This window comes from Geotrypetes seraphini, chromosome 3, assembly GCF_902459505.1.
Source record: "Geotrypetes seraphini chromosome 3, aGeoSer1.1, whole genome shotgun sequence".
NCBI classification, from domain to species: domain Eukaryota; kingdom Metazoa; phylum Chordata; class Amphibia; order Gymnophiona; family Dermophiidae; genus Geotrypetes; species Geotrypetes seraphini.
Window position 1 is genome coordinate 348,281,668 of NC_047086.1, and position 14,026 is coordinate 348,295,693.

General features: G+C 43.3%; 2 protein-coding genes across 2 annotated transcripts in view; one reads left to right on the forward strand and one right to left on the reverse strand.

Moving 5' to 3' along the window:
- The window catches only part of INTS7 (integrator complex subunit 7), a 107,095-nt gene extending 102,118 nt beyond the window's left edge, over positions 1-4,977 (reverse strand). Inside the window, exon 1 of the mRNA XM_033938311.1 lies at positions 4,821-4,977. Coding sequence (XP_033794202.1) covers positions 4,821-4,908 — 88 coding nt within the window. The 5' untranslated portion in view covers positions 4,909-4,977. The remainder of the gene's footprint in view (positions 1-4,820) is intronic.
- Positions 4,978-5,016: 39 nt separating this feature from the next.
- Positions 5,017-14,026, forward strand: part of DTL (denticleless E3 ubiquitin protein ligase homolog) — a 66,465-nt gene continuing 57,455 nt past the window's right edge. The window contains exons 1-3 of the mRNA XM_033938312.1: positions 5,017-5,182; positions 8,926-9,051; positions 13,359-13,457. Of these exons, the coding sequence (XP_033794203.1) occupies positions 5,140-5,182; positions 8,926-9,051; positions 13,359-13,457 (268 nt within the window). The 5' untranslated portion in view covers positions 5,017-5,139. The remainder of the gene's footprint in view (positions 5,183-8,925; positions 9,052-13,358; positions 13,458-14,026) is intronic.

Sequence of the window (14,026 nt, forward strand, 5' to 3'; positions counted from 1 at the left end):
CCATGCTGTTCTTGTACTAGAACAGAGGACATTACAGCATTAACCATCACTGAAAGTGTTTATTTTTTTTTAATATTTAAATTTTTATTTCAATTTTTCAAATTATACAACATTGAACAGCATTCTTCAGTCACATCAGTAGCATAGCCAACAACTGCTAATAAGGCTCATAACAGAAAAATGCACTTACACCGTACAAATTGCGCCCCAAACCCCCCTCCCACCCCTTCCCCCCCCCTCATCGCACACATCCCCAGCTCCTTACCCCCAGTAAAACCCACCCCTCAGAACCCCTCACACCAATGAGCAAACCAGGCAGAAGTAGCCAAGGATACCCTACAAAGAATCCAATAGGTCTCTTATTTTGATTCAAGTTACAGATCGGGTCAGGAACTTATGACGACGAGTAGCCACCGCCATCTCCATCCTCCCAATGGACAAAAATCTAGTTGTCCAGTCAGATAATGAGGGAGCCGCAGTATTTTTCCAGTGATTAGCTATGAGACATTTGGCAGCAGCTAGACCCCAACGTAGTAATTTAGTCTGCCAAGGATGTTCTCTTTCATTATAGAGCCCCAGAAGGCACGACTGAGGAGACACATCTACCGGATCTCCAAGCAGGGTGGTCAAAGTACTTGCCACAGCCTTCCAAAATGGACCAAGAACCACACAAGCCCACCAAATGTGTAGAAAAGAACCCTCGTTTGTCCCACATCGCCAACAGGTAGCAGATACCCCAGGAAACATTTTGTGTAACCGCTCAGGAGTATAATACCATCTAGTGAGCACTTTGTAAGCATTTTCTTGAACCAAAGCACAAGTAGAAGCCCAGGATACCTCCCTGCAGATAACTTCCCAGTGCGCAGTAGTAAAGGAAAACTCAAGATCTCGCTCCCAGTGCTTCTGAAAGGAGAATTGAACAGGTGAATGACCTCTCCAGTATTGGTACAACACTGATAGGGGTCGGGGCACCTGTCGAAGCAACAACCAGAGATTCTCAAAAGATTCCTGCTCAATGCTCAAAGGCGTTCCCCAACCCTGAGCCTGCATAAAATGCCTGATCTGGAAATAGGCCAAATAGTCCCGGTCTGGTAAGTTAAATTTCTGCTGGAGCATGGCAAAGGGTAAGATCCCGGAAGTCCCCAACAAATCTCGAAAAACCCTCAATCCTCTCTGGGCCCACCTATGAAAAACCCTACTGAAAGTGTTTATTATTTTATACATTGAGTTTTCACGTTATCTGTGTCATTTGTGGCTATATGTTATTTAAAAAGCCACCTTAGGGCACCAACTGGCAGCTTACAAGATGCCCATGCTTATTAAGAAATATATCTTATACATGAACACAGGATGTCTGGTGCGGTACTCGGAGACCCCCCAGGAAAGAGACTTGGGAGTGCTGGTCGACAAGTCAATGAAGCTTCTGTGGTAAGGACCAAGACTATTCTTCAGTATTGGACACAGAATGGGGCTCCCTCTTTCTGACAGTGGCGCAACAAACTTCATGCTCTTCTGTTGTTGGAACTCAAGATTTACACCTTACCTTTAAAGGAAAGAAACATTTTTATGCCATTTGGGGTGCCTATATACATTCGTTGAGCCCACATATTAGAAATCATATATTGAATCAGTTGCAGCTGTCTTATTTTGGTTTTCTTGCTGCTAATTTATCCTTTCCGGGTTAGAATCTCATAGTGTAGTTAATATTTGCTTCTCTTGGGATGTATGTTTTTTCCTTTCTGGGGATGGGGTGGATTGGCTTTGGTGGTGGGGGGTCTATGGGTACCGGCCCCCTGCCAGTTGATGTCATTTTTTTACACTGATGGGATATCTGGCCCTGGGGTTCCTCTTTGGCTTTTATAGGATAAAAGCTCTTTTTGTCCAATTCATTGGGATACTTAGTTTGTTTTCTGTTACCTTCTTCCCTTTTTTTGTTGTGGTTAAATGGAGGGGAAAGGGGGGAGGGCTTTGACTGTTTACTGTTTGTATAATGGTGAAGTATGCTTGTACAATGCTATGAGCTGCTCTCTGTATCTCTTTGTTTTGTACTTCCTAATAAAATTGTTACAAACTAAAATCATAAGTGTTTGAGGCTTGTGCGGTTAAGGCAGAACTTACAGGAATGGGACAGGGACAGCAACAAAATTAGCAGGGACAGGATGGGGAAATTGAGTTCCTGCAGGGACGGGGAAAAATTTGTCTCCGTGTCATTCTCTAGTTGAATGTAGTCAAATGGATGTTAATGAGATCTTTTGGTATTCCTTACCAGTGCTCAGAAAACAGAGCTGCAGTGCACAGAGGGATCTGATAGCTTCTGATGCTGAAATTAACACCTGGTTCAGTAGAAGATTGTTTGCTGAACTTTTACTGATTAAAATCTGCTGGAGTCATCTAAAGGAGATTTCGCGCCATCTAATACTGGATTTTTCTCCAGAATTTGTCAATCCAATGTGGAGAGCTTTTCTGGATGGCCAAAATCCTCAGGGGACGTCTGGCAGTACATCAGGAACGTGCAAGGGGGCTGGGGCTCCTAGGATGTATCTGCCTCTGTGTCATAGGCTGGCAAGAATCTGGAAGACCTTTCTGAGGAAGACTCTGAGGGAGATTCAGAGGAAGAAGGCTCTATTGCTATACCCTTGTCACAGTGGAATTCAAGTTATGCTGCTTGCATTCAAAACACTATATGGAGACACTCCTAATAGCGTCCCCAGATTTACTGAATCAGTGAAACTGACCACTTGATCCTGTCATTCACAACTCTGAAAGATATAAAATACAAGCCGACTCATTGCAAATCATTTAACTATCATACTGCAAAAGTGTAGAACTCATTTCCCACTGAAATACATGCAATCACAGTATATCCAGTTTCACAAAGATCTGAAAACCTGGCTTTTCAAGAAGTCTCTATTAGGGGCTTAATGTGACTCGGGCTTTGTAATGAATGTCTACTCCCTGTAACTACTACTACTTATTTTTATAGCACTGAAAGGCGTACACAGCTCTGTACATTTAATATTCAATAGATGGTCCCTGTTCAGACGAGCTTACAATCTAATTTGAACAGATACCACTACTAATCATTTCTACAGTGCTGCAGACATACACAGCACTGTACATTAAAACACTCAAGACACAGTTCATGTTCTGAAGACCTTACAGTCTACTTAGCAGACAAACATAACAAGTAGGGGGCTGGGGAGTTCATTAGGTATGAATGCCTAACAGCGGGTGGGGGTGGTGGTTAGGAGTTGAAAGTAACCCTCATCAATAATAATAAAACGCTAGAGCGCGCATGCGCTCTCAAAAATTTGTGAGTCCTGGCGCCGTGAGGTGTGCTTCTGTGGCAACATTCTAATTGACACCTCACGGCGCTTGCAGGGGCTCGAGGCGCATGCGCGCGACTGTTCTCTCTACAAACCTCGCTCCAGCGGAGTAGGCAGCACCAGTGGCAGCAAACGAGTGGTGGACAGCAGCCCCGCTCCGGCCGTTGACCCTCCACAAACCTCCCGGCTCCAGCGGCGTAGGCAGCACTATAAGCACGCTGCTTCGCGCCCTTCTCTGCCGAGTTCCTCTGCCGCGTCTCTGATGACATCATCGGAAACAGACGCGGCAGATAAAATCAGCAGTAGAAGGCTGCGAAGCAGCGTGTTTAAAGTGCTGCCTACACGGCTGGAGCCCTGAGGTTTGTCGGCAGTGGGAGGGTCAGGAGCAGGCCAGATCGGGCAGTAAAAGAAGGGGGAGGGGCCAAACGGAGCAGGGCAGAGAAGGCAAGAGAAGGGAAAGGGGGGTGGGGGAAAATGCTGCTACTGCTTCTGCACAGGAAAGGGGGGGGGATAGGAGGGAAATGCTGTTGCTGCTGCATAGGGAAGTGGGATGGAAATGCTGCTGCACAGGGAAATGGGGAAAAATGACAGACAGCGGGAGGGAGGGAGACAGAAAGAAAGAAAGACACAGGGGCAGGGAGAGGTACAGAAAGACAGACAGAGAAAGGGGGCCAGAGAGTCAGTGGGAGAGGGAAAGGGGGTTGCTTTGGGGGGAGGAGTGTGCTTGGGGCAAACAGCTTTGCTCTGGGGGGGAAGACAGAAGGGGCCATGGAGGGAGAGGGAAAGGGAGCTGCTTTGGGGGGGGTGTGCTGGGGGGGAAGACAGAAGGGGCCATGGAGAGATAGGGAAAGGGGGCTGCTTTGGGGGGGAGGTGTGCTGGGGACAGACAGCTTTGCTCTGGAGGGGAAGACAGAAGAGGGCCATGGAGAGATATTTGGGGGGGTGCTGGGGGCAGACAGCTTTGCTCGGGGGGGGGAGGAGGGGGGAGACAGAAAGATACAGACAGCGGCCAAGGAGAGAGAGATAAAGAAAGACAGACAGACACATCTATTCTAGCACCCGTTAATGTAACGGGCTTAAAGACTAGTATAGCTATAAGCTGTTTATAAACCTCCTAGAACTCCGTTTAGCGAGAATTGGGCAGGACATAAGACTGCACATAACATGGCAAATCAATATCCTCAGCCTGGACTTGAAGACAGATTAGTTAACTAATTTCCCTGTACCGAGGTCGTGTTTTACACTGCAGCCACACTATCACCCATAATCCAGGCGATGGAGGGGCCTCTTTCTAGAGTTACAGGCAAACCCTTCTTCGTTCTTTCCCATCACGCCGTTTGTTGCCCCTGTTGCTCCCGTTTGACATCAATTTCGGAAGGGGATGGGATTCGATATGCCACCTTTCTGGACAGGTATGCTTCAAAAGGGAGGCAGTGGGCAACTGGAAACCAAAGCCCATCACACACTGTAAACATGGGTCCCCCAGCTGCTCACCTTTATCGAGCTCCATTAGTGCAGAGTTGGCGTCAAGTTCTTGCTCACCATAACCGGCATCAGCCAGAAACGAGCGACTCGCAGCCATGATTGCAGCTAGGAGAGCTGGCACTACCGCGCATGCGTGACAACCCTGCAGCCATAGAACGGCGGCCGGAAGTGATCTCACTAGCGGAAGCCGGTTGAGCGCGCCAAGCCTGCTGCCTGGTTCGACCAATAGGACCTCTCAACGTCATTTTCGCGGGTAGTTTAGAGCTTTTTCATGCTAGAGTTCCGCGGGAAGTGTGGTAGTTTTATATTTTTTTAGTGCCGTTTTGTCATGCTTTTTCGTTCTATCATCAGCGCCCCGTGGCGAGGCTCTGGTAAGTACCACGATCGGTTTTTGTTTGTGTACTAACTGTCCTGCAGGGTAAGAGTAGTGTCTGTGGCGGGTGTGCGTTTTGTACATTTTTTTTCACTGGCTCTGCAATTATGGTTACTAGACTGGGAAGGAGAAAAACTAGGGCGGTGTATATGGAGGGATCAGTGTACTTTCGGAAGATTAGGAACAATGCTGTCGGGATTCTGTTTGTAGTACTACAAAACACGCAAAAATACACTTTAGCTTAGTTTAGGTTTTATTTTTTAACCTGATTAAGATGTGATAAGTATTTCTCATTGGGTATTATTAACATTATTTGTAACTGTAGCAATGTGGTTAGATTGCTATTAATTTTGAACTGTTCTCTTCTCTTTAATATTGAGTGTCTTCACAAAACGCATTCGTAAATAACATGTGACCTGAGTTTGTTGATCAGGAAAAAAATAAACTGACTTATCGAAACCAATTTTACCTTTATCGTAGCGTGTTGCTTGATTTTGATCTTTCTTATGTATTTGTAAAGCCGCCTACTATATCTATAGCATTTTTTCTATTTATTTTAGAAACTTTTTTAATCTCTTTAATGCATCTGTTATCATACCTGAGGCAAAAAAGTGTGATAAAGTGACTTGCCCAAGGTCACGAAGAGGGCAAGTAGTATTGAACCCTAGCATGTACCTTGCTCTTAAAAACATTAAGCTACTCGTCTGACCAGCCTCTTCTTTATCCAAACCTTTATGCCTATTTATAATTCTGTTGTTTTTACAATTTTATAAACTTTAGTATGCCCAAAATTTGCTTTTGTATTATAATAAAATAATGATGCCAGGCAAGTCTGTAGTCTCATCAGTGTAAATGGTAATGGAGGTGGCTGTTAAAGCAGACATTTTGTTTGTTAGAACAACTTTGAACTCCCATTTAATTTGCTTTGAGACTTGATTTCTCCCCCATCCTTTTTGCTTAAATCTGTACTGCTGTGTTAGTTTAACAAACTCTTGGTATGACAATTTTTTTTAACTTCTCCTAATCTATTCCTCCCACATCCGCCTCTTATTCAATTGGTAGAGCTGTGCAGTGCATTTGCTTTCATAGCTGTAAACTAATGTTCCAACTTTGGTAGGAAACTGTAGCTCGTTGGGATGTAAAAAGCTGTGGAGGTTCTTGTTGACTTTCTGAGCCAGCAAACAGTGATCCAGCTGGTAGAAGCTTAATTTCAACCCTTATTGACTGCTCTTCTGTCTTGTTTTAATCTGATGCTACAAAGCTAGTGGGGTGGGGTGCAGGTCCTCTGAATTAAAAAGTAAGCAATTATGTTTTTTTTCATATATAGCTTGATAGTAGCAGCAAACTGAACCAGAAAACCCCAAATAAATCCCATTGTTGCTTCTTGTGATATTGGGTACAAAATTGTATTGGTAAGGCCTTAGGGGCCCAGGGAAATATCCACTGTACCTGAATGTAACTTATATTAAGCTACTAAAAAGGTATCAGCTAAATCCAAATAAAAACAAACACAGTAAAACCTTGGTTTGTGCATAATTCGTTCCAGAAGCATGCTTGTAATCCAAAGCACTTGTATATCAAAGCGAATTTCCCCATAGGAAATAATTGAAAATCAAACGATTCATTCCACAATCCAAAAACTTTAATACAATACAAAAACTTTAATACAAAAACTTTAATATGTACTTGTATTGCAAGACCTCGCTCGTATAGAACAGTCACTACATTCCTGCAGCATCAGAAAGAGAGAAGTTGTGATGTGTGTATACTATATGTACTTGTATTGCAAGACATTGCTTGTATATCAAATTAAAATTTAATAAAATGTTTTGCTTGTCTTGCAAAGCAAACAACAAAGGGGAGAGAAATCCTACACGATCTGCAGTAAAAAGAGCACAAACCAAAACAAATAGAACTGCAGACAAATGTACAAAGATGCAGGCTAAATTTATTAAACCAAAATCATGAATGCGGTTAATGTTACCACCTTGTACCAAACCAAAGGACCCAACAAGGTCCATGTTTTGGTAAACACGCCTTCATCAGGGGTCCCAGGTGGATAAGGTTTCAAATAAAACTGCAAATCAAGAACTCTTTAACTTTGTTGGTGCGAGCAGCATTTCCAACCTGCTGTCCACACCGGCCTCAGCTCTTCCTCTGATGTCACTTCCTGGGAAATTTGAGAGTGGGTGTTTTGTTGCTTTCCAGCCCTGTGCTGCAGTAAACTCCTTTCCAAATCAGCCAGTCTTGCTCTGGGAGATGGTGTAGGCTAGGGAGCAGAAGAAGCCTACACCATCTCCCAGAGCAAGACTGACTGATTTGGGCCCTGTTGCTTACAGCAGAATATATCTGTGTACAGTCTTGACATTCCTAAACAGTGCTGCTGGGAAAACTCTAATCTTCTGTTGTAGCCTAGTTCCATAGTGAGCAAGACAGTTTTTTGGTTGATATGCATAGAAATATCTGCTTTCCAAGTTTCTTGATCAAGGTCAGCGCTGTTGTTGTTAGTAAATTCCAAAACCAAATAAAGCTATTGCAGTACCCCTTTTTTTACTGCCTGTAATAGAGGAAGTATGAGGGGTCGCTGGAAAGTTCTCAGCCCAACCAACAAAGTTGGGGCAGTCTCCATCAAGGGCAATATACTTAGGGCTCCTTTTACGAAGCTGCATTAGCGGGTTAATGCGTGCTGAACTGGCAGCTGCGCTAGACGCTAATGCCAGCATTGAGCTGGCATTAATTCTAGCCGCGTAGCGCTGGTTTAGTGCGTGCTAAAAAGCTGCGTGCGCTAAAACCGCTAACGCGGCTTTGTAAAAGGAGCCTTAGACCAGCAATTTTCCACTTTTTTTTTTTTGTTGTTGTTCCATATTTTTCCGAGGGAATGAAAAAAGTAGAAAATTGCTGGACTAACCCTCTCTTTTACTAAGGTGCACTAACTGATTAGTGCTCGCTAAACGCTAATGTGTCCTTAGACTAACATGCACGCGTTAGCGTTTAGCGTGCGCTAAATCGGTTAGCGCACCTTTAGTAACTTTGTTGGCTGGGCTGAGAACTTTTCAGCAGCGTCTTGAACATAGGTGCTCTGCTTCTGCCATTAGCTATTACTGTTGTTTCTGTTGTTTCTGTTGTCTGCACATGCCTGTTGAATGTGGTTTGGCCTATGGTCTCACATGGATCTAGAAGCCTGCTGCTGAAACTGCATATTATTTCCAAACTAGTCTGATGGTGGCGGCTTCCAGCAGAAACATAGCACTGGGAAAAGAAAATACAAAATTAAAGTCCATATGGAATGGAGAGGACAGGATCCATGATGGCAAAGAGTTAAGGATAGGGGATAGGGACTTTTTTTGTAGTTACACAACCACATTCAAAGCAATTTACATACAGGTACTCAAGCATTTTCCTATTTGTCCCGGTGGGCTCACAATCTATCTAACCTTTTTCTCTCCTTGGTACTCAGGTGGTGTGAACTGGGGAGAAGGGGGTGGGGCTTGGAAAGTGATGAGGGGAGGAGGAAGTGTGAAAATAAAGCCCTTTCCTGCAGTTTCTGTTACAGCTTTGTTGCCTGGGACTCGTATGAGGTAACCAGTGCACATCATGTAGTGATTTAGGTTAAGAAGCCCTAAATCTATAGTACTGGTCATGGTGAGTGTTGGCGTGAAGAAAATCCCATTTCCTGCAAGCTGATGCCTTGTGCTTCTCTGATTGGGTAGCTGAATGGTGATGATTGTCTTTGCTTCCTAGGATTGTCTTTTGGGTATCCTTTGCAGTCGCTCTTGGACTGTTACCAGTGTCGCAGAGAAGATGAACACACTTCTCACTGTGCCTTTGGGGTGCCTGTCCCCCCCTTTGGCTGCACTTTCTCAACAGGTAAGATTACAGTTGTGTATTTTATGGGTGAGATGCTTTGCAGACCATTGCTGAGGGTGGCTTTGAGACTTGCCAGTTCATGTTCCACATGCTAAACTTCTTGTTTTGTCTTATTTTATGGAATCTGTGTGTAGATAGTGACTATTCCCTCAGATTCTGTATAGGTTGCCCAAAATTGGGCATCCTAATTTGGATACAGATCCCAGATGTACTTGTAAACTAAGCAGTCAGTTAGTTGCTAACAACCAATTATTGATATTAATTGGAGTTAAGCACTTAATTAGCAATAATTAAGAGTCATGTGCCTTATTCTATAACATGAGTGCCAAAATTTCATAATGTGCAACTCAAAATGGGGTATTGATGCTTCAGCGTATTTCCAGAATTTAGGCACACTGTTATGGAATACATGAGTTTATGCGCCCGACTACCATTAGCTGGGCACGATGATTTACACCAGGTTGGGTGCGAGAATCCATGTTAAGTGCTATTTTACAGTTTAAATGTTACTTAGTGCTAAGCAACCTTTATAGAATTGGCACATAGTTTGGATTTTAATGGCATCTAACATTTTGGGCACCGTTTACTGATTCTGGCCCTAAATATTCAGCACATCCAAAGAACAGTTACTGGAGTGTGTGTGAGGGTTTACAGCTTCAGTCCCAGCTTGGCTCGCTAGGCCAGCTCCCTTTCTGAAATGGATATGGGGGAAGGCACATTTAATGGGATCTTAATCCTGTTTGTATTCTACTTTTGGTCTAAGTAAGTGTGATCATGCAGGCGCACACATTCAGGATTCATTCTAGGTCTTTCCACCAGGGGAAGAATCACTGTTAGGCCCTCCCAATAAATCATTGCTCTGTCTGAAATTACTACGAATGTGTAAGGTAGTTTTGCTGTTTTGACAGCTACAGTTCAAATGGGGAAAATCTTTCTTCCCACAAGCACATAGATTTTCTGTATTAATGTGATTAATGCCTTATTTCATATCACTGACATACTCCTTAAAAGTCCAGAGGGTCAGCTGCTGCCTCTCTTGACTTTTTCTCCTTTTACTCCTGGCTCTAGTTAAGATGGTTACTTTCCAGGTTTTATCACAATCCTTGGAGAGAAAATTAATGAAAAGATGTGTTTTCCTTAAATTTCTACCACCTGGAATGAAGAGAGAAATGCTTTGTCCTTTTTCTCCTGAAGTTTCTCGCAGCTCCATTATACAATATGTTCTTTTGATCACAGGTAATGCCTTAATCAAGAAATAATGTGCCATCCTTAGTCAGCCCAAAGATCTTTCAAACTGAGCATCCTGTCTGATGATGGCTAATCTAGGTTGTGAATCTTATGGCATAAACTTAAACTCCCAAAATTTTTTTATTTAATCCAGTCAAAATAGCTGTTGTTATCAATATTGTCTGGATATATTCTATTTTCATCAATGCAATATGTTGTAGTAAAAAATGATGCCTCAGCCCCACCGCTCCACCGCTTGTTAAAGATTCGAAAAGCGGGAAGTTAGTTGTGGTGCTTCATCATTGGCAATCAATTTTTATGGTATTTTTCATTATTGCATTGATGAAAATAGAATATATCCAGACAATATTGATAACATAATCTAGGTTGTGGGCAGGATCCCAAAGAGTAGATCCATTTCTTGTTCATAGTCCTCGATATAGTAAATAGTGACTTTCCCAAACCTACATGGCTAATTAATAGTTTATGGACTTTTTCTCCAGGAGTTTGTTTAAACCCAGCTATACTAATTGTCTTGAACACATATTCCAGCAGCAAACTCCACAGCTTATATGTTGGCTGAGTAAAAATACTTTCATTTAGTTTAATGGCTGTCCTCCCTCTTAGTACTATTTGATAAGGGTGAATAACTGTTCCCTGTAGAGCTGACGCGTGACACCAAAAAGCAAAGGGATCATACTGAGAACAAAAATGGTTATTGCAAACCTCATAAAAACCTTAGTGTCTACTCTAATCAATCAAATCACTGTATATAATCATCTTCATAATTAACATTGTGTAGTTGTAGATTAGGGGAAGAAAACAAACACCTCAGACCCCCCAGGTGTGACCACTTACTGGCAGACTCTAATCACTGGTCATAAAAAAAATACTCCACCAATCTTAGGGCCCTTTTTTATATCAAACTGCAGTAGAGCTTTTTATGCAGGCCGATAAGGTAAATGCTTTGACGCTCATTCAATTCCTATAAGTGTTGGAGCATTTACCTTGCTGGCCTGTGGTATAAAGCTCTACTGCAGTTTGAAAAAATGGGGCCTTAATTTTTTGATTAAAATTTCTTTAGACCAAACATAAATTGTAATTAAATGTGAATAGATTTTTCCCAGAACATTAGAAGTGTTTCAAAACCAGTACTATATATAACAATTTCCCAAGCTGAATTAGCAAAAGCAGACTCGATTGCATTACAACAGAAGACAGAGCAGCGTCATGGACAGATAAGCGCAAAGTGAAAAAGGCAATGATTCCCCCTGAAGAAGCCTCTGGTGAAACAGGCTCCTGTTGAGACCTTGGCTATTGGATAAGTGCTGCCTGTCACTTTTTGTACAATTGAGACTGCTTTTGCCAAATCATCTTTAGGTATGTGCTGCCTGTGAATTTGGGAAATTATTATATACTGATTTTGGAATGCTTCTAATGTTTTGGAAAAAAATCTATTCAGATTTAATTACAATTTACATATGGTCTAAAGAAAATTTAATTGAAAGGTTTTTTAACCAATGATTAGAGTCAACAAAAAAGTTTCATTGTAGACCCTGGGAGTCTGAGGTGTTTTCCTTCCCCTTCCAGCCTATTCCTTCACAGTTTTAATTCATGAGGATGATTATGTACAGTGATTCGATTGATTAGATACTGAGGGCTAGATTCTCAAAATTTGTGTTAAAAACTGATGGGCTACTGTCGCAGCCATTATTGTAGCAATTTTTAAAAAGCGAGTCGTTCTCTAAAAAACGCTCATGCAAAAGAGGTTGGCGGAGAGTAGCAAAGGTTTGCTAAATTTGCATGTGCCCATCGCTGGTGATGAGCACATGCGCAGAATAAATGCAAAAAATCCCAAACCAAAACAAATTGAGCCACCAAAGTCAAGCAATCCCCCAACTGACCACCACCTCGGCAGCGGGAGAGATGCCCACTACCTCCCGTCGCCAAGCAATGCACCCACTTCCCCTTACCTTACTTATGATGGCAGGCCGGAGGGAATCCAACTTCCAGGTTGAAAAGGTGATGGCGAAAGCTAGAAGGATGCTAGGTTGCATAGGGAGAGGTATGGCCAGTAGGAAGGAGGTATTGATGCCTCTGTATAAGACTAGTGAGACCTCATTTAGAATATTGTGTACAATTCTGGAGGCCGCACCGTCATAAAGATATAAAAAGGATGGAGTTTGTCCAGAGGAAGGCTACTAAAATGGTGTGTGGTCTTTGTGATAAGGCGTATGGGGACAGACTTAAAGATCTCAATCCGTATACTTTGGAGAAAAGACGGGAGAGGGGAGATATGATAGAGATGTTTAAATACCTACGTAATGTAAATGCACATGAGTCGAGTCTCTTTCATTTGAAATGAAACTCTACAATGAGGGCATAGGATGAAGTTAAGAGGTGATAGGTTCCGGAGTAATCTGAGGAATTACTTTTTTTATGGAAAGGGTGGTAGATTGTGGAACAGTCTCCTGGAGAGGTGGTGGAAACAGAGACTGTGTCTGAATTCAAGAGGGCCTGGGATCTCTCGGAGAGAGAAAGAGATCATGGTTACTGTGGATGGGCATCTTAGATGGGACATTTGGCCTTTATCTGCCATCATGTTTCTATGAGACCCCCATCTTCCCCCCCCCCAATAAGGAGGAAAAATGGTTGACTCGACTTATAAGATGGGTGGCTTAATATTAAAATGCCCTGCCAGGATCTGCGCCCCCTCCTTCCCCTGTCAGTCTTTGCACCCAGTCCCCTTCCTTCCCTCCTCTGCCAGGCTCTGCACCCATCCCCCTCCCTCTCAGCTCTGCACCATGTCTCCTCCCCCCATTCCTGCCCATCGTACTTTCTCTGCTGCTGGAATCCCTGGTGGTCCAGAGGTGTAGTGGGCAGGAGCGAGCTTTCTGCGCTCCTGCCCCACTGATAACCCGGTCGGTCACTGTCAGAGTTCGGCTTCAGTCGCTGAGTGGTACCGAGCAGGAGCGCGCTTTGGCGCTGCTGCTCAGCACTAAGCGGTTTCCTGAATGGCTCCTTCCATGAGCATGGTTAAAGTTTTTTTTTTTTCTTTTATTGTTTTCCCACACTTCTAGCTCCAGATATCGCTCATGTTCTTGCTGTGGCAAACGAGGAGGGGCTGCTGCGACTGTATGACACAGAGACCCATGCTAATGAGAGGCAGATCTTCAAAGGTAAGTGGAGCCTCAGGTTGTGCACCACAGAATACATTTCTTGCTCATCCAAACTTTTGTGTTAACTGAAGGATGCTGGACCATGTGGGGTAGAACTTGCATAAGTGCTGTTGGAACAGAGAGAGATTTTCCCTTTCCTGTCCTGTTAATAGCATGAAGAAGGGTTGCTGTGAGGGTATTGCAGTCCTACTTGCCCAAACAGGCAGCACCTTCAGCAGACCTGTAATTAAGAGAGTGATAGCTGTACTTAGAGCAAGGGTGGGCAATTTGGGCACCCAAGGGCCACAACCTAGTCAGGTTTTGAATATGCATGAAATATATTTGCTTATAATGTAGGCAGTGCATGCAAATAGATCTTATGCATATTCATTGGGGGGAAATCCTGAAAGCCTGACTGGATTGTGGCCCTCGGATTGAGGTTGCCCATCCCTGAGATAAACAGTGTGCCCTCTGTTTTATATTTTGGACTAGAAAGGAAAGCTACTTGCACCCCTTGCTATAAACCTTAATCATAACCGCACAAGCAGGCTAAGCAGCAGAGGTGAGTGAGTAGTATCTAGTACTGTTAA